At 52.7% G+C, this 19,653-nt stretch overlaps 1 protein-coding gene across 6 annotated transcripts in view; it reads right to left on the bottom strand.

Moving 5' to 3' along the window:
* The window catches only part of AP1G1 (adaptor related protein complex 1 subunit gamma 1), a 76,078-nt gene that overhangs the window by 7,801 nt on the left and 48,624 nt on the right, over positions 1–19,653 (bottom strand). For all 6 annotated transcript variants that reach the window (XM_076055006.1, XM_076055007.1, XM_076055005.1 and 3 more), the window contains exons 14-19: positions 11,288–11,410; positions 8,186–8,275; positions 7,425–7,549; positions 6,499–6,603; positions 5,260–5,425; positions 1,967–2,129 (exon numbers count right to left, since the gene is read on the bottom strand). In XM_076055006.1, the coding sequence (XP_075911121.1) occupies positions 1,967–2,129; positions 5,260–5,425; positions 6,499–6,603; positions 7,425–7,549; positions 8,186–8,275; positions 11,288–11,410 (772 nt within the window). The remainder of the gene's footprint in view (positions 1–1,966; positions 2,130–5,259; positions 5,426–6,498; positions 6,604–7,424; positions 7,550–8,185; positions 8,276–11,287; positions 11,411–19,653) is intronic.

Below are 19,653 nucleotides of genomic sequence, written 5' to 3'. Positions count from 1 at the left end.
TCACTCACACTCACACTATTACTCACTCACTCACACTCACACCACACTCACTCACACTCACACCACACTCACTCACACTCACACCATCACTCACTCACACCATCACACTCACACCATCACTCACTCACACCATCACTCACTCACACTCACACCATCACTCACTCACACTCACACCATCACTCACTCACACTCACACCATCACTCACTCACACCATCACACTCACACCATCACTCACTCACACCATCACTCACTCACACTCACACCATCACTCACTCACACCATCACTCACTCACACCATCACTCACACCATCACTCACTCACACCATCACTCACTCACACTGACACCATCACTCACTCACACCATCACTCACTCACACCATCACTCACTCACACTCACACCATCACTCACTCACACCATCACTCACAATCACACTCACACCATCACTGACACACCATCACACTCACTGACACACCATCACTGACACACCACCACTGACACACCACCACTGACACACCAGCACACTCACTGACACACCATCATACTCACACCATCACACTCACACCATCACACTGACACACCATCACACTGACACACCATCACACTCACTGACACACCATCACACTGACACACCATCACACTGACACACCATCACACTCACTGACACACCATCACACTCACTGACACACCATCACTGACACACCATCACTGACACACCACCACTGACACACCACCACTGACACACCATCACACTCACTGACACACTATCACACTGACACACCACCACTCACACACCATCACTGACACACCATCACTGACACACCATCACTGACACACTATCACTGACACACCACCACTCACACACCATCACTGACACACCAAAACTGACACACCATCACTGACACACCATCACACTCACTGACACACTATCACACTGACACACCATCACACTCACACCATCACACTGACACACCATCACTGACACACCATCAGTGACACACCATCACTGACACACCATCACTCACACACCATCACACTCACACCATCACACTCACTGACACACCATCACACTCACACCACCACTGACACTATTACACTGACACACCACCACTGACACACCACCACTCACACACCACCACTGACACACCATCACTGACACACCATCACTGACACACCATCACACTCACTGACACACCACCACTGACACACCATCACTGACACACCACCACTGACACACCATCACACTCACACCACCACTGACACACCACCACTGACACACCATCACTGACACACCACCACTGACACACCATCACACTCACACCACCACTGACACACCATCACTGACACACCATCACTGACACACCACCACTCACACACCATCACACTCACACCACCACTGACACACCATCACTGACACACCATCACTGACACACCACCACTCACACACCATCACACTCACACCACCACTGACACACCACCACTGACACACCATCACACTCACACCACCACTGACACACCATCACTGACACACCATCACTGACACACCACCACTGACACACCACCACTGACACACCATCAGTGACACACCATCACTCACACACCATCACACTCACACCATCACACTCACTGACACACCATCACACTCACACCACCACTGACACACTATCACACTCACACCACCACTGACACACCACCACTGACACACCATCAGTGACACACCATCACTGACACACCATCACTGACACACCATCACACTCACACCACCACTGACACACCATCACTGACACACCATCACTGACACACCATCAGTGACACACCATCACTGACACACCATCACTCACACACCATCACACTCACTGACACACCATCACACTCACACCACCACTGACACACTATCACACTGACACACCACCACTGACACACCACCACTGACACACCACCACTGACACACCGGCCGGCGTGCGTACCAGAGATGTCGAGTCCGAGGAGGTTGAGGAGGTCACCGCCACCGCCACCACCGCCTCCTGCCGCCGCCACCGAGGGGAGGGGCTGCTTCGAGGGGAGGGAGGAGTTTGGGAGTGGGGGGCCGGGCGTGGTGCTGCCCCCCAATAGGTCGAGCAGATCCGTCACCTGGGGCAACCAGGGTAGGTGGGGGGGGTGGGGGAAGGGGGAGGCGGTGGTTTAAGGGGGGGGGGGGCACGCATTGATGCGCACGGAATTGTGGGTAATTACCCATCACCACTACTACTACCATCACTACCATCACTATCATCACTACCATCACTACCACCATCACTACTACTACCATCATTACCACTATCACTACCACCACTACTACCACCACCACTACCATCACCACCACTACCATCACCACCACCATCACTACCACCACAACTACTACCACCACCACCACTACCCGCACCGCTATCACCACTACCACCACCACAGCTACCAACACTGCCGCCATTACCACCACCACCACTCACCATCGCTACCCACGGCCTGTGTGAGTGAGTGAGTGAATGAGAGTGTGTGACTGTGTGAATGAGAGTAAGTGTGTGAGTTTGTGTGCGAGTGAGTTTGTGAGTGTCAGAGTGAGTGTGTGAGTGTGTGAGTGGCGTGAGTGACTGTGTGAGTGAGTGACTGTGTGAGTGGTGTGAGTGAGTGTGTGGTGTGAGTGTGTGAGCGAGTGTGTGAGTGAGTGTGTGAGTGAGTCTGTTAGTTTGTGAGTGTGTGAGTGGCGTGAGTGACTGTGTGAGTGAGTGACTGTGTGAGTGCTTGAGTGGCGTGAGTGACTGTGTGAGTGTGTGAGTGAGTGTGTGAGTGTGAGTCTGTTAGTTTGTGAGTGAGTGTGTGAGTGAGTTTGTGTGCGAGTGAATTTGTGAGTGACGGAGTGACTGAGTGAGTGTGCGAGGAGTGTGTGAGTGAGTGTGTGAGCGAGTGTGTGAGTGTGCGAGTGAGTGTGAGTGAGTCTGTTAGTTTGTGAGTGTGTGAGTGAGTTTGTGTGCGAGTGAGTTTGTGAGTGACGGATTGACTGAGTGAGTGTGTGAGGAGTGAGTGTGTGAGTGTGCGAGTGTATGAGTGCGTGTGTGAGTGTGTGAGTGACTGTCTGAGTGAGTGTGTGAGTGAATGAGTGTGTGAGGAGTGATTGTGTGACTGTGTGAGTGTGTGAGTGAGTGTATGAGTGAGTGAGTGTACGAGTGAGTGAGTGTATGAGTGTGTGAGTGAGTGTATGAGTGAGTGTGTGAGTGAGTGAATGAGTGTGAGGAGTGACTGAGTGAGTGTATGAGTGTGTGAGTGTGTGAGGAGTGACTGAGTGAGTGACTGAGTGAGGAGTGACTGAGTGAGGAGTGACTGAGTGAGGAGTGACTGAGTGAGGAGTGACTGAGTGAGTGTGTGAGTGTATGAGTGTGTGGAGTGACTGAGTGAGTGTGTGAGTGTATGAGTGTGTGAGGAGTGACTGAGTGAGTGTATGAGGAGTGACTGAGTGAGTGTGTGAGTGTATGAGGAGTGACTGAGTGAGTGACTGAGTGAGTGACTGAGTGTATGAGTGTGTGTGTGAGTGTATGAGTGTATGAGGAGTGACTGAGTGAGTGTGTGAGTGTGTGAGTGTGTGAGGAGTGACTGTGTGAGTGTATGAGTGAGTGACTGAGTGAGTGTGTGAGTGTGTGAGTGTATGAGGAGTGACTGAGTGAGTGTGTGAGTGTGTGAGTGTATGAGGAGTGACTGAGTGAGTGTGTGAGTGGCGTGAGTGACTGTGTGAGTGTGTGAGTGAGTGTGTGAGTGTGAGTCTGTTAGTTTGTGAGTGAGTGTGTGAGTGAGTTTGTGTGCGAGTGAATTTGTGAGTGACGGAGTGACTGAGTGAGTGTGCGAGGAGTGTGTGAGTGAGTGTGTGAGCGAGTGTGTGAGTGTGCGAGTGAGTGTGAGTGAGTCTGTTAGTTTGTGAGTGTGTGAGTGAGTTTGTGTGCGAGTGAGTTTGTGAGTGACGGATTGACTGAGTGAGTGTGTGAGGAGTGAGTGTGTGAGTGTGCGAGTGTATGAGTGCGTGTGTGAGTGTGTGAGTGACTGTCTGAGTGAGTGTGTGAGTGAATGAGTGTGTGAGGAGTGATTGTGTGACTGTGTGAGTGTGTGAGTGAGTGTATGAGTGAGTGAGTGTACGAGTGAGTGAGTGTATGAGTGTGTGAGTGAGTGTATGAGTGAGTGTGTGAGTGAGTGAATGAGTGTGAGGAGTGACTGAGTGAGTGTATGAGTGTGTGAGTGTGTGAGGAGTGACTGAGTGAGTGACTGAGTGAGGAGTGACTGAGTGAGGAGTGACTGAGTGAGGAGTGACTGAGTGAGGAGTGACTGAGTGAGTGTGTGAGTGTATGAGTGTGTGGAGTGACTGAGTGAGTGTGTGAGTGTATGAGTGTGTGAGGAGTGACTGAGTGAGTGTATGAGGAGTGACTGAGTGAGTGTGTGAGTGTATGAGGAGTGACTGAGTGAGTGACTGAGTGAGTGACTGAGTGTATGAGTGTGTGTGTGAGTGTATGAGTGTATGAGGAGTGACTGAGTGAGTGTGTGAGTGTGTGAGTGTGTGAGGAGTGACTGTGTGAGTGTATGAGTGAGTGACTGAGTGAGTGTGTGAGTGTGTGAGTGTATGAGGAGTGACTGAGTGAGTGTGTGAGTGTGTGAGTGTATGAGGAGTGACTGAGTGAGTGTGTGAGTGTGTGAGTGTATGAGGAGTGACTGAGTGAGTGTGTGAGTGTGTGAGTGTATGAGGAGTGACTGAGTGACTGAGTGAGTGTATGAGTGTGTGAGGAGTGACTGAGTGTATGAGGAGTGACTGAGTGAGTGACTGAGTGAGTGACTGAGTGTATGAGGAGTGACTGAGTGAGTGTATGAGTGTGTGAGGAGTGACTGAGTGAGTGACTGAGTGAGTGACTGAGTGAGTGACTGAGTGAGTGACTGAGTGAGTGACTGAGTGTGTGTATGTGTGAGTGACTGAGTGTATGAGTGTGTGTATGAGTGTGTGAGGAGTGACTGAGTGAGTGACTGAGTGAGTGACTGAGTGAGTGACTGAGTGTGTGTATGAGTGAGTGACTGAGTGTATGAGTGTGTGTATGTGTGTATGAGTGAGTGAGTGTGTGAGTGACTGAGTGAGTGACTGAGTGAGTGACTGAGTGTGTGTATGAGTGAGTGACTGAGTGTATGAGTGTGTGTATGTGTGTATGAGTGAGTGAGTGTGTGAGTGACTGAGTGAGTGACTGAGTGAGTGTGGCACCTCCGAGGAGGAGGAGGAGGAGGAGGCGGGTGGAACGCCGGACGCCGCCGGGTCGGCTTTCTTGCGCTCGCCGTGTTCGGCGTCGCCATTGGTCTCGCCGTTGGCGTCCGTGGGCCCGTTGGCCGTGGCCCTCTCCATCACCGGCATGCGCTCCAGCAGTGCCGGCCTGCACCGCCGCAGCCACCGCCGCCGTCAAACAAGCCACCACCACAACCACGGCCACCACCACCACCACCGCCACCACCGCCACCACCGCCACCACCGCCACCGTCAACAAAGCCACCACAGCCACCAACACCACGGCCACCGCCACCGCCGTCACCACCGCCAACAACGCCGGACGTCACCGCGGTGCGCACACCGCGTCACACCGCGTCACACCGCGTCACACCGCGTCACACCGCGTCACACCGCGTCACACCGCGGGCTACGGCAACAGCTGCTGTTTCGCCACCAAGTGGAGGTGACATCACCACGCATGCCTGTGCCAGGCTAGGTGCAGGAGGAGGAGGTCAGGGGACAGACCCAGCAGGTGCCACGGGTTGACTGCTGCTGTGCCAGGCTAGGTGCACCACCACGCGTGCCCCCCACTGTGCCAACTGGTCGCTGCGTTGTATCCGCCCGGCGCTCCGCTCGTTGTTGTGAGCGGCGACGCTCCTCTGCCACCCTCCGGCCATTGCTGCTGCCCAGTGGCCTCAACGTGCACCTAGCCTGGCACTGCCCAGTAGCGTCCTTCACGAGCCTCCTCCTCTCTACACCCTCGCACGCCCGCTCGCCTGTACGACTCACCGCATGTGGTCGACCTTGTGGAAGAGCGTGGTGGACTCGCTCGCCCACCCGCTCGCCCTCCCGCCCGCTCACCCGCACGACTCACCGCATGTAGTCGACCTGGTGGAAGAGCTTGGTGGACTCGCCCACCCGCACGACTCACCGCATGTAGTCGACCTGGTGGAAGAGCTTGGTGGACTCGCCCACCCGCACGACTCACCGCATGTAGTCGACCTGGTGGAAGAGCTTGGTGGACTCGCCCACCCGCACGACTCACCGCATGTAGTCGACCTTGTGGAAGAGCTTGGTGGACTCGCCCACCCGCACGACTCACCGCATGTAGTCGAACTTGTGGAAGAGCGTGGTGGACTCACTCACCCACCTGCCCGCCCACTCGCCCACTCGCCCTCCCGCCCGCCCACTCGCCCACTCGCCCACTCGCCCTCCCGCCCGCTCGCCCGCACGACTCACCGCATGTAGTCGAACTTGTGGAAGAGCGTGGTGTACTCGACTGCACGCTGTTGCAACTCCATGTCGATGCTGCTGCCGTAGATAGACACCACCTTGCGGATACGACTGCATGCACGCACACACACACACACGTACGTCACACACACACACACGCACGTCACACACACACGTACGTCACACACACACACACACGTACGTCACACACATACACACGCACGTCACACACACACGTACGTCACACACACACACGTACGGTCATACACACACACGTACGGTCATACACACACACACGTACGGTCACACACACACACGTACGTCACACACAGACACGCACGCACACACACACACACACGTACGGTCACACACACGCACACACACGTACGCACACGAACGCAGACACACACGTACGGTCACACACACACACGTACGGTCACACAAACGCACACACACACACTCACTAGTGAGTGAGTGTACTAGTGAGTGTACTAGTGAGCGAGTGTACTAGTGAGTGTACTAGTGAGTGTACTAGTGAGTGTACCAGTGAGCGAGTGTACTAGTGAGTGTACTAGTGAGTGAGTGTACTAGTGAGTGTACCAGTGAGCGAGTGTACTAGTGAGTGTACTAGTGAGTGAGTGTACTAGTGAGTGTACTAGTGAGTGTACTAGTGAGTGAGTGTACTAGTGAGTGAGTGTACTAGTGAGTGAGTGTACTAGTGAGTGAGTGTACTAGTGAGTGAGTGTACTAGTGAGTGTACTAGTGAGTGTACCAGTGAGTGAGTGTAGTAGTGAGCGTACTAGTGAGTGTACTAGTGAGTGTACCAGTGAGTGAGTGTACTAGTGAGTGTACTAGTGAGTGAGTGTACTAGTGAGTGTACTAGTGAGTGTAGTAGTGAGTGAGTGTAGTAGTGAGTGTACTGAGCGAGTCACTTGGTACTGGAGAACCGCGTGCTCAGCTTCATGGTGGCGGTGAGGGCGTAGCCGCGGGTGATGGATGTGGAGACGTTGGACTGCAGCACCCCCTCCAGCACGTCCAGCACCTCGTCCTCCGACACCTGCGTCACGGTGACGACGACGATGGGGGGCGTCGCTAGGACGGGCGTGGCCCCTCCCCCTGCGCGTGGCCCCTCCCCCTGCGCGTGGCCCCTCCCCCTGCGCGTGGCCCCTCCCCCTGCGCGTGGCCCCTATGCCTGCGCGTGGCCCCTCCCACTGAGAGTGGCCACTCTCGCTGCCTCTGCGTGGCTCCACCCACCTCTGTAGGCCCCTCCCCCGGTATGAGTGGCTCCACAAAACTCTATAGGCCCCTCCCCCCGTGTGAGTGGCTCCACCCACCTATATAGGCCCCTCCCCCGTGTGAGTGGCTCCACCCACCTCTATAGGCCCCTCCCCCCGTGTGAGTGGGTCCACAAAACTCTATAGGCCCCTCCCCCCGTGTTAGTGGCTCCACCCACCTCTGTAGGCCCCTCCCCCGGTGTGAGTGGCTCCACAAAACTCTGTAGGCCCCTCCCCCCGTGTGAGTGGCTCCACCCACCTCTATAGGCTCCTCCCCCCGTGTGAGTGGCTCCACAAAACTCTATAGGCCCCTCCCCCCGTGTGAGTGGCTCCACCCACCTATATAGGCCCCTCCCCCCGTGTGAGTGGCTCCACCCACCTATATAGGCCCCTCCCCCCGTGTGAGTGGCTCCACCCACCTCTATAGGCTCCTCCTCCTCGCAGTGTCCCGACAGTAGCAGGTCTCCGTACTCACCCACGCACCACGCAGCCACCTGCACCAGCGGGGGCTGGGGGGGGACACGTGGGAAGGGGGTGGGGGGACATGTGGGGGGTCACGTGGGGTGGGGGGACACGAGGGGTGGGGGGACACGAGGGGTGGGGGGACACGTGGGGTGGGGGTGGGGGGACGTGTGGGGGGTCACGTGGGGTGGGGGTGGGGGGACGAGTGGGGGGTCACGTGGGGTGGGGGTGGGGGGACACGTGGGGTGGGGGTGGGGGGACGTGTGGGGGGTCACGTGGGGTGGGGGTGGGGGGACACGTGGGGTGGGGGTGGGGGGACGTGTGGGGGGTCACGTGGGGTGGGGGTGGGGGGACACGTGGGGTGGGGGTGGGGGGACGTGTGGGGGGTCACGTGGGGTGGGGTGACATGTGGGGTGGGGGGTCACGTGGGGGGGGGGGACACGTGGGGGGGGGGGACACGGGTGGGGGTGTGAGCACTACAAACAAGCACAGCGGGGGGGGGGGTAGAGTGGGGTGCACAGTGGGGGGGCAAAGGGAGGAGGATGATTGGGAGGTAGGAGGATGATGATGACGATGAGGTAGAGGAGGTGGCTGATGATGACGATGAGATGGAGGAGGATGATTGGGAGGTAGGAGGATGATGATGACGATGAGGTAGAGGAGGTGGCTGATGATGACGATGAGATGGAGGAGGATGATTGGGAGGTAGGAGGATAATGATGACGATGAGGTAGAGGAGGTGGCTGATGATGACGATGAGATGGAGGAGGATGATTGGGAGATAGGATGATGATGACGATGAGGTAGAGGAGGTGGCTGATGATGACGATGAGATGGAGGAGGATGATTGGGAGGTAGGAGGATGATGATGACGATGAGGCAGAGGAGGTGGCTGATGATGACGATGAGATGGAGGAGGATGATTGGGAGGTAGGAGGATGATGATGACGATGAGGTAGAGGAGGTGGCTGATGATGACGATGAGATGGAGGAGGATGATTGGGAGATAGGAGGATGATGATGACGATGAGGTAGAGGAGGTGGCTGATGATGACGATGAGATGGAGGAGGATGATTGGGAGGTAGGAGGATGATGATGACGATGAGGTAGAGGAGGTGGCTGATGATGACGATGAGATGGAGGAGGATGATTGGGAGGTAGGAGGATGATGATGACGATGAGGCAGAGGAGGTGGCTGATGATGACGATGAGATGGAGGAGGATGATTGGGAGATAGGATGATGATGACGATGAGGTAGAGGAGGTGGCTGATGATGACGATGAGATGGAGGAGGATGATTGGGAGGTAGGAGGATGATGATGACGATGAGGTAGAGGAGGTGGCTGATGATGACGATGAGATGGAGGAGGATGATTGGGAGATAGGAGGATGATGATGACGATGAGGTAGAGGAGGTGGCTGATGATGACGATGAGATGGAGGAGGATGATTGGGAGGTAGGAGGATAATGATGACGATGAGGTAGAGGAGGTGGCTGATGATGACGATGAGATGGAGGAGGATGATTGGGAGATAGGATGATGATGACGATGAGGTAGAGGAGGTGGCTGATGATGACGATGAGATGGAGGAGGATGATTGGGAGGTAGGAGGATGATGATGACGATGAGGCAGAGGAGGTGGCTGATGATGACGATGAGATGGAGGAGGATGATTGGGAGATAGGAGGATGATGATGACGATGAGGTAGAGGAGGTGGCTGATGATGACGATGAGATGGAGGATGATTGGGAGGTAGGAGGATGATGATGACGATGAGGTAGAGGAGGTGGCTGATGATGACGATGAGATGGAGGAGGATGATTGGGAGATAGGAGGATGATGATGACGATGAGGTAGAGGAGGTGGCTGATGATGACGATGAGGTAGAGGAGGTGGCTGATGATGACGATGAGATGGAGGAGGATGATTGGGAGGTAGGAGGATGATGATGACGATGAGGTAGAGGAGGTGGCTGATGATGACGATGAGATGGAGGAGGATGATTGGGAGGTAGGAGGATGATGATGATGATGAGGTAGAGGAGGTGGCTGATGACGATGAGATGGAGGATGAGGTGGAGGTGGTGGCTGATGATGACAATGAGGTAGAGGAGGTGGCTGATGATGATGAGATGGAGGATGAGGTGGAGGAGGTGGCTGATGATGACGATGAGATGGAGGAGGATGATTGGGAGGTAGGAGGATGATGATGACGATGAGGTAGAGGAGGTGGCTGATGACGATGAGATGGAGGATGAGGTGGAGGAGGTGGCTGATGATGACGATGAGATGGAGGAGGATGATTGGGAGGTAGGAGGATGATGATGACGATGAGGTAGAGGAGGTGGCTGATGACGATGAGATGGAGGATGAGGTGGAGGAGGTGGCTGATGATGACGATGAGATGGAGGAGGATGATTGGGAGGTAGGAGGATTATGATGACGATGAGGTAGAGAAGGTGGCTGGTTATGACGATGAGATGGAGGATGAGGTAGAGGAGGTGGCTGATGATGACGATGAGATGGAGGAGGATGATTGGGAGGTAGGAGGATGATGATGACGATGAGGTAGAGGAGGTGGCTGGTTATGACGATGAGATGGAGGATGAGGTGGAGGAGGTGGCTGATGATGAGGAGGAGGAGGAGGTGGCTGATGATGACGATGAGATGGAGGATGAGGTGGAGGAGGTGGCTGATGATGACGATGAGGAGGAGGAGGAGGTGGAGGAGGTGGCTGATGATGACGATGAGATGGAGGATGAGGTGGAGGAGGTGGCTGATGATGACGATGAGGAGGAGGAGGAGGAGGTGGAGGAGGTGGCTGATGATGACGATGAGATGGAGGATGAGGTGGAGGAGGTGGCTGATGATGACGATGAGGAGGAGGAGGAGGTGGAGGAGGTGGCTGATGATGACGATGAGATGGAGGATGAGGTGGAGGAGGTGGCTGATGATGACGATGAGGAGGAGGTGGAGGAGGTGGCTGATGATGACGATGAGATGGAGGATGAGGTGGAGGAGGTGGCTGATGATGACGATGAGGAGGAGGCACCACCTGTGAGATGTCTTCCTGCATGGCCTTGAAGAGGCGCTGCACTGTGTAGGAGTGCAGCTGCGTGGTGTTGGTGATCAGCTGGATGAGGTTGGGGACAGCGTCGTCACGCACGTAGCTCCCGGCCTGCACACGCACACACCACCACCGTCACCGTCGTCACCACCACCACCACCGTCACCACCACCGTCACCACCACCACCGTCACCACCACCACCGTCACCACCACCGTCACCACCACCGTCGTCACCACCATCACCACCGTCACCACCACCACCACCACCGTCGTCACCACCATCACCACCGTCACCACCACCACCACCGTCACCACCCCCACCACCGTCACCACCACCGTCACCACCACCGTCGTCACCACCACCACCACCACCGTCGTCACCAGCACCACCACCACCACCACCACCACCGTCGTCACCACCGTCGTCACCACCGTCACCACCACCGTCACCACCACCGTCGTCACCACAACCATCACCACCGCCGCCACCACCACCACCGTCACCACCACCACCATCATCATCATCACCACCGTCACCGCCACCACCGTCACCACAACCACCACCGTCACCACCACCACCGTCACCACCACCACCATCATCATCATCACCATCGTCACCACCACCACCGTCACCACCACCACCGTCACCACCACCACCGTCACCGCCACCACCGTCACCACAACCACCACCGTCACCACCACCACCGTCACCACCACCACCGTCACCACCACCACCACCGTCACCACCACCACCACCGTCACCACCGTCACCACCACCGTCACCACCACCACCACCGTCACTGTCACCACCACCACCACCACCGTCATCACCACCACCACCACCGTCACCACCACCGTCACCACCACCACCATCACCATCACCACAGTCACCACCACCACCGTGACCACCGTCACCACAACCACCGCCGTCACCACAACCACCGCCGTCACCACCATCACCAGCATCATCACCAACACCGCCAGCGTCATCACCACAATCATCACCACCGCCACCATCGATGCCAACACCGCCCCGACAGGAAAACAAACTATGGGTCTCTGTGTGAGTAGTCTATGGGTCTCTGTGTGAGTAGTCTATGGGTCTCTGTGTGAGTAGTCTATGTGTCTCTGTGTGATGAGTCTACGGGTCTCTGTGTGAGTAGTCTGTGTGTCTCTGTGTGAGTAGTCTATGGGTCTCTGTGTGAGTATTCTATGTGTCTGTGTGAGTAGTCTATGGGTCTCTGTGTGAGTAGTCTATGGGTCTCTGTGTGAGTAGTCTATGGGTCTCTGTGTGAGTAGTCTATGTGTCTCTGTGTGATGAGTCTACGGGTCTCTGTGTGAGTAGTCTGTGTGTCTCTGTGTGAGTAGTCTATGGGTCTCTGTGTGAGTATTCTATGTGTCTGTGTGAGTAGTCTATGGGTCTCTGTGTGAGTAGTCTATGGGTCTCTGTGTGGTGAGTCTATGGGTCTCTGTGTGAGTAGTCTATGGGTCTCTGTGTGGTGAGTCTATGGGTCTCTGTGTGAGTAGTCTATGGGTCTCTGTGTGAGTAGTCTATGTGTCTCTGTGTGAGTAGTCTATGGGTCTCTGTGTGAGTAGTCTGTGGGTCTCTATGTGAGTAGTCTATGGGTCTCTGTGTGAGTAGTCTGTGGGTCTCTGTGTGAGTAGTCTACGTGTCTCTGTGTGAGTAGTGTATGTGCCTCTGTGTGAGTAGTCTGTGTGTCTCTGTGTGAGTAGTCTATGGGTCTCTGTGTGAGTATTCTATGTGTCTGTGTGAGTAGTCTATGGGTCTCTGTGTGAGTAGTCTATGGGTCTCTGTGTGGTGAGTCTATGGGTCTCTGTGTGAGTAGTCTATGGGTCTCTGTGTGGTGAGTCTATGGGTCTCTGTGTGAGTAGTCTATGGGTCTCTGTGTGAGTAGTCTATGTGTCTCTGTGTGAGTAGTCTATGGGTCTCTGTGTGAGTAGTCTGTGGGTCTCTGTGTGAGTAGTCTGTGGGTCTCTGTGTGAGTAGTCTGTGGGTCTCTGTGTGAGTAGTCTACGTGTCTCTGTGTGAGTAGTGTATGTGCCTCTGTGTGAGTAGTCTATGGGTCTCTGTGTGAGTAGTCTATGGGTCTCTGTGTGGTGAGTCTACGGGTCTCTGTGTGAGTCTATGGGTCTCTATGTGAGTAGTCTATGGGTCTCTGTGTGAGTAGTCTATGGGTCTCTGTGTGAGTAGTGTATGGGTCTCTGTGTGAGTAGTCTATGGGTCTCTGTGTGAGTAGTCTATGGGTCTCTGTGTGAGTAGTCTATGGGTCTCTGTGTGAGTAGTCTATGGGTGTCTGTGTGAGTAGTCTATGGGTCTCTGTTTGAGTAGTCTATGGGTCTCTGTGTGAGTAGTCTATGGGTCTCTGTGTGAGTAGTCTATGGGTCTCTGTGTGAGTAGTCTATGGGTCTCTGTGTGAGTAGTCTATGTGTCTCTGTGTGAGTAGTCTATGGGTCTCTGTGTGAGTAGTCTATGTGTCTCTGTGTGAGTAGTCTATGTGTCTCTGTGTGAGTAGTCTATGGGTCTCTGTGTGAGTAGTGTATGTGTCTCTGTGTGAGTAGTCTATGGGTCTCTGTGTGAGTAGTCTATGGGTCTCTGTGTGAGTAGTCTATGTGTCTCTGTGTGAGTAGTCTATGGGTCTCTGTGTGAGTAGTCTATGTGTCTCTGTGTGAGTAGTCTATGGGTCTCTATGTGAGTAGTCTACGGGTCTCTGTGTGAGTAGTCTATGGGTCTCTGTGTGAGTAGTCTATGGGTCTCTGTGTGAGTAGTCTATGTGTCTCTGTGTGAGTAGTCTATGGGTCTCTGTGTGAGTAGTCTATGTGTCTCTGTGTGAGTCTATGGGTCTCTGTGTGAGTAGTCTATGTGTCTCTATGTGAGTAGTCTATGGGTCTCTATGTGAGTAGTCTATGGGTCTCTGTGTGAGTAGTCTATGGGTCTCTGTGTGGTGAGTCTATGGGTCTCTGTGTGAGTAGTCTATGGGTCTCTGTGTGAGTAGTCTATGTGTCTCTGTGTGAGTAGTCTATGGGTCTCTGTGTGAGTAGTCTGTGGGTCTCTGTGTGAGTAGTCTGTGGGTCTCTGTGTGAGTAGTCTGTGGGTCTCTGTGTGAGTAGTCTACGTGTCTCTGTGTGAGTAGTGTATGTGCCTCTGTGTGAGTAGTCTATGGGTCTCTGTGTGAGTAGTCTATGGGTCTCTGTGTGGTGAGTCTACGGGTCTCTGTGTGAGTCTATGGGTCTCTATGTGAGTAGTCTATGGGTCTCTGTGTGAGTAGTCTATGGGTCTCTGTGTGAGTAGTGTATGGGTCTCTGTGTGAGTAGTCTATGGGTCTCTGTGTGAGTAGTCTATGGGTCTCTGTGTGAGTAGTCTATGGGTCTCTGTGTGAGTAGTCTATGGGTGTCTGTGTGAGTAGTCTATGGGTCTCTGTTTGAGTAGTCTATGGGTCTCTGTGTGAGTAGTCTATGGGTCTCTGTGTGAGTAGTCTATGGGTCTCTGTGTGAGTAGTCTATGTGTCTCTGTGTGAGTAGTCTATGGGTCTCTGTGTGAGTAGTCTATGTGTCTCTGTGTGAGTAGTCTATGTGTCTCTGTGTGAGTAGTCTATGGGTCTCTGTGTGAGTAGTGTATGTGTCTCTGTGTGAGTAGTCTATGGGTCTCTGTGTGAGTAGTCTATGGGTCTCTGTGTGAGTAGTCTATGTGTCTCTGTGTGAGTAGTCTATGGGTCTCTGTGTGAGTAGTCTATGTGTCTCTGTGTGAGTAGTCTATGGGTCTCTATGTGAGTAGTCTACGGGTCTCTGTGTGAGTAGTCTATGGGTCTCTGTGTGAGTAGTCTATGGGTCTCTGTGTGAGTAGTCTATGTGTCTCTGTGTGAGTAGTCTATGGGTCTCTGTGTGAGTAGTCTATGTGTCTCTGTGTGAGTCTATGGGTCTCTGTGTGAGTAGTCTATGTGTCTCTATGTGAGTAGTCTATGGGTCTCTATGTGAGTAGTCTATGGGTCTCTGTGTGAGTAGTCTATGGGTCTCTGTGTGAGTAGTCTATGGGTCTCTGTGTGAGTAGTCTATGGGTCTCTGTGTGAGTAGTCTATGGGTCTCTGTGTGAGTAGTCTATGGGTCTCTGTGTGAGTAGTCTATGTGTCTCTGTGTGAGTGAGTCTGTGGGTCTCTGTGTGAGTAGTCTATGTGTCTCTGTGTGAGTAGTCTATGGGTCTCTGTGAGAGTAGTCTATGTGTCTCTGTGTGAGTAGTCTATGGGTCTCTGTGTGAGTAGTCTATGTGTCTCTGTGTGAGTAGTCTATGGGTCTCTGTGTGAGTAGTCTATGGGTCTCTGTGTGAGTGAGTCTGTGGGTCTCTGTGTGAGTAGTCTATGGGTCTCTGTGTGAGTAGTCTGTGTGTCTCTATGTGAGTGAGTCTGTGTGTCTCTGTGTGAGTAGTCTATGTGTCTCTGTGTGGTGAGTCTATGGGTCTCTGTGTGAGTAGTCTATGTGTCTCTGTGTGAGTCTATGGGTGTCTGTGTGAGTAGTCTATGTGTCTCTGTGTGAGTAGTCTATGGGTCTCTGTGTGAGTAGTCTGTGGGTCTCTGTGTGAGTAGTCTATGGGTCTCTGTGTGAGTAGTTTATGGGTCTCTGTGTGAGTAGTGTATGTGTCTCTGTGTGAGTAGTCTATGGGTCTCTGTGAGCAGTCTATGGGTCTCTGTGTGAGTAGTCTATGGGTCTCTGTGTGAGTAGTCTATGGGTCTCTGTGTGAGTAGTCTATGTGTCTCTGTGTGAGTAGTCTACGTGTCTCTGTGTGAGTAGTCTACGTGTGTCTGTGTGAGTAGTCTATGGGTCTCTGTGTGAGTAGTCTATGGGTCTCTGTGTGGTGAGTCTATGGGTCTCTGTGTGAGTAGTCTATGTGTCTCTGTGTGAGTAGTCTATGTGTCTCTGTGTGAGTAGTCTATGGGTCTCTGTGTGAGTCTATGGGTCTCTGTGTGAGTAGTCTATGTGTCTCTATGTGAGTAGTCTATGGGTCTCTATGTGAGTAGTCTATGGGTCTCTGTGTGAGTAGTCTATGGGTCTCTGTGTGAGTAGTCTATGGGTCTCTGTGTGAGTAGTCTATGGGTCTCTGTGTGAGTCTACGGGTCTCTGTGTGAGTAGTCTATGGGTCTCTGTGTGAGTCTATGTGTCTCTGTGTGAGTAGTCTATGTGTCTCTGTGTGAGTAGTCTATGTGTCTCTGTGTGAGTAGTCTATGGGTCTCTGTGTGAGTAGTCTATGTGTCTCTGTGTGAGTAGTCTATGTGTCTTTGTGTGAGTAGTCTGTGGGTCTCTGTGTGAGTAGTCTATGGGTCTCTGTGTGAGTAGTCTGTGGGTCTCTGTGTGAGTCTATGTGTCTCTGTGTGAGTAGTCTATGTGTCTCTGTGTGAGTAGTCTATGTGTCTCTGTGTGAGTAGTCTATGTGTCTCTGTGTGAGTAGTCTATGGGTCTCTGTGTGAGTAGTGTATGGGTCTCTGTGTGAGTAGTCTATGGGTCTCTGTGTGAGTAGTCTATGGGTCTCTGTGTGAGTAGTCTATGGGTCTCTGTGTGAGTAGTCTATGGGTCTCTGTGTGAGTAGTCTATGGGTCTCTGTGTGAGTAGTCTATGGGTCTCTGTGTGAGTAGTCTATGTGTCTCTGTGTGAGTAGTCTATGGGTCTCTGTGTGAGTAGTCTATGTGTCTCTGTGTGAGTCTATGGGTCTCTGTGTGAGTAGTCTATGTGTCTCTATGTGAGTAGTCTATGGGTCTCTATGTGAGTAGTCTATGGGTCTCTGTGTGAGTAGTCTATGGGTCTCTGTGTGAGTAGTCTATGGGTCTCTGTGTGAGTAGTCTATGGGTCTCTGTGTGAGTAGTCTATGGGTCTCTGTGTGAGTAGTCTATGGGTCTCTGTGTGAGTAGTCTATGTGTCTCTGTGTGAGTGAGTCTGTGGGTCTCTGTGTGAGTAGTCTATGTGTCTCTGTGTGAGTAGTCTATGGGTCTCTGTGTGAGTAGTCTATGTGTCTCTGTGTGAGTAGTCTATGGGTCTCTGTGTGAGTAGTCTATGTGTCTCTGTGTGAGTAGTCTATGGGTCTCTGTGTGAGTAGTCTATGGGTCTCTGTGTGAGTGAGTCTGTGGGTCTCTGTGTGAGTAGTCTATGGGTCTCTGTGTGAGTAGTCTGTGTGTCTCTATGTGAGTGAGTCTGTGTGTCTCTGTGTGAGTAGTCTATGTGTCTCTGTGTGGTGAGTCTATGGGTCTCTGTGTGAGTAGTCTATGTGTCTCTGTGTGAGTCTATGGGTGTCTGTGTGAGTAGTCTATGTGTCTCTGTGTGAGTAGTCTATGGGTCTCTGTGTGAGTAGTCTGTGGGTCTCTGTGTGAGTAGTCTATGGGTCTCTGTGTGAGTAGTTTATGGGTCTCTGTGTGAGTAGTGTATGTGTCTCTGTGTGAGTAGTCTATGGGTCTCTGTGAGCAGTCTATGGGTCTCTGTGTGAGTAGTCTATGGGTCTCTGTGTGAGTAGTCTATGGGTCTCTGTGTGAGTAGTCTATGTGTCTCTGTGTGAGTAGTCTACGTGTCTCTGTGTGAGTAGTCTACGTGTGTCTGTGTGAGTAGTCTATGGGTCTCTGTGTGAGTAGTCTATGGGTCTCTGTGTGGTGAGTCTATGGGTCTCTGTGTGAGTAGTCTATGTGTCTCTGTGTGAGTAGTCTATGTGTCTCTGTGTGAGTAGTCTATGGGTCTCTGTGTGAGTCTATGGGTCTCTGTGTGAGTAGTCTATGTGTCTCTATGTGAGTAGTCTATGGGTCTCTATGTGAGTAGTCTATGGGTCTCTGTGTGAGTAGTCTATGGGTCTCTGTGTGAGTAGTCTATGGGTCTCTGTGTGAGTAGTCTATGGGTCTCTGTGTGAGTCTACGGGTCTCTGTGTGAGTAGTCTATGGGTCTCTGTGTGAGTCTATGTGTCTCTGTGTGAGTAGTCTATGTGTCTCTGTGTGAGTAGTCTATGTGTCTCTGTGTGAGTAGTCTATGGGTCTCTGTGTGAGTAGTCTATGTGTCTCTGTGTGAGTAGTCTATGTGTCTTTGTGTGAGTAGTCTGTGGGTCTCTGTGTGAGTAGTCTATGGGTCTCTGTGTGAGTAGTCTGTGGGTCTCTGTGTGAGTCTATGTGTCTCTGTGTGAGTAGTCTATGTGTCTCTGTGTGAGTAGTCTATGTGTCTCTGTGTGAGTAGTCTATGTGTCTCTGTGTGAGTAGTCTATGGGTCTCTGTGTGAGTAGTGTATGGGTCTCTGTGTGAGTAGTCTATGGGTATCTGTGTGAGTAGTCTATGGGTCTCTGTGTGAGTAGTCTATGGGTCTCTGTGTGAGTAGTCTATGGGTCTCTGTGTGAGTAGTCTATGGGTCTCTGTGTGAGTAGTCTATGGGTCTCTGTGTGAGTAGTCTATGTGTCTCTGTGTGAGTAGTCTATGGGTCTCTGTGTGAGTAGTGTGTGTGTCTCTGTGTGAGTAGTCTATGGGTCTCTGTGTGAGTAGTGTATGGGTCTCTGTGTGAGTAGTCTATGGGTCTCTGTGTGAGTAGTCTATGTGTCTCTGTGTGAGTAGTCTATGGGTCTCTGTGTGAGTAGTGTATGGGTCTCTGTGTGAGTAGTGTATGGGTCTCTGTGTGAGTAGTCTATGGGTCTCTGTGTGAGTAGTCTATGTGTCTCTGTGTGAGTAGTCTATGTGTCTCTGTGTGAGTAGTCTATGGGTCTCTGTGTGAGTAGTGTATGGGTCTCTGTGTGAGTAGTGTATGGGTCTCTGTGTGAGTAGTCTATGGGTCTCTGTGTGAGTAGTCTATGGGTCTCTGTGTGAGTAGTCTATGGGTCTCTGTGTGAGTAGTCTATGGGTCTCTGTGTGAGTAGTGTATGGGTCTCTGTGTGAGTAGTCTATGGGTCTCTGTGTGAGTAGTCTATGGGTCTCTGTGTGAGTAGTCTATGGGTCTCTGTGTGGTGAGTCTACGGGTCTCTGTGTGAGTCTATGGGTCTCTATGTGAGTAGTCTATGGGTCTCTGTGTGAGTAGTCTATGGGTCTCTGTGTGAGTAGTGTATGGGTCTCTGTGTGAGTAGTCTATGGGTCTCTGTGTGAGTAGTCTATGGGTCTCTGTGTGAGTAGTCTATGGGTCTCTGTGTGAGTAGTCTATGGGTCTCTGTGTGGTGAGTCTACGGGTCTCTGTGTGAGTCTATGGGTCTCTATGTGAGTAGTCTATGGGTCTCTGTGTGAGTAGTCTATGGGTCTCTGTGTGAGTAGTCTATGGGTCTCTGTGTGAGTAGTCTATGGGTCTCTGTGTGAGTAGTCCATGGGTCTCTGTGTGAGTAGTCTATGTGTCTCTGTGTGAGTAG

The sequence above is a fragment of the Petromyzon marinus genome, chromosome 69 (assembly GCF_048934315.1).
Source record: "Petromyzon marinus isolate PM22_M1 ecotype Great Lakes invasive population chromosome 69, UKy_Petmar_22M1.pri1.0, whole genome shotgun sequence".
NCBI classification, from domain to species: Eukaryota; Metazoa; Chordata; class Hyperoartia; order Petromyzontiformes; family Petromyzontidae; genus Petromyzon; species Petromyzon marinus.
This window is presented reverse-complemented; position numbering and strand designations above follow the sequence as displayed.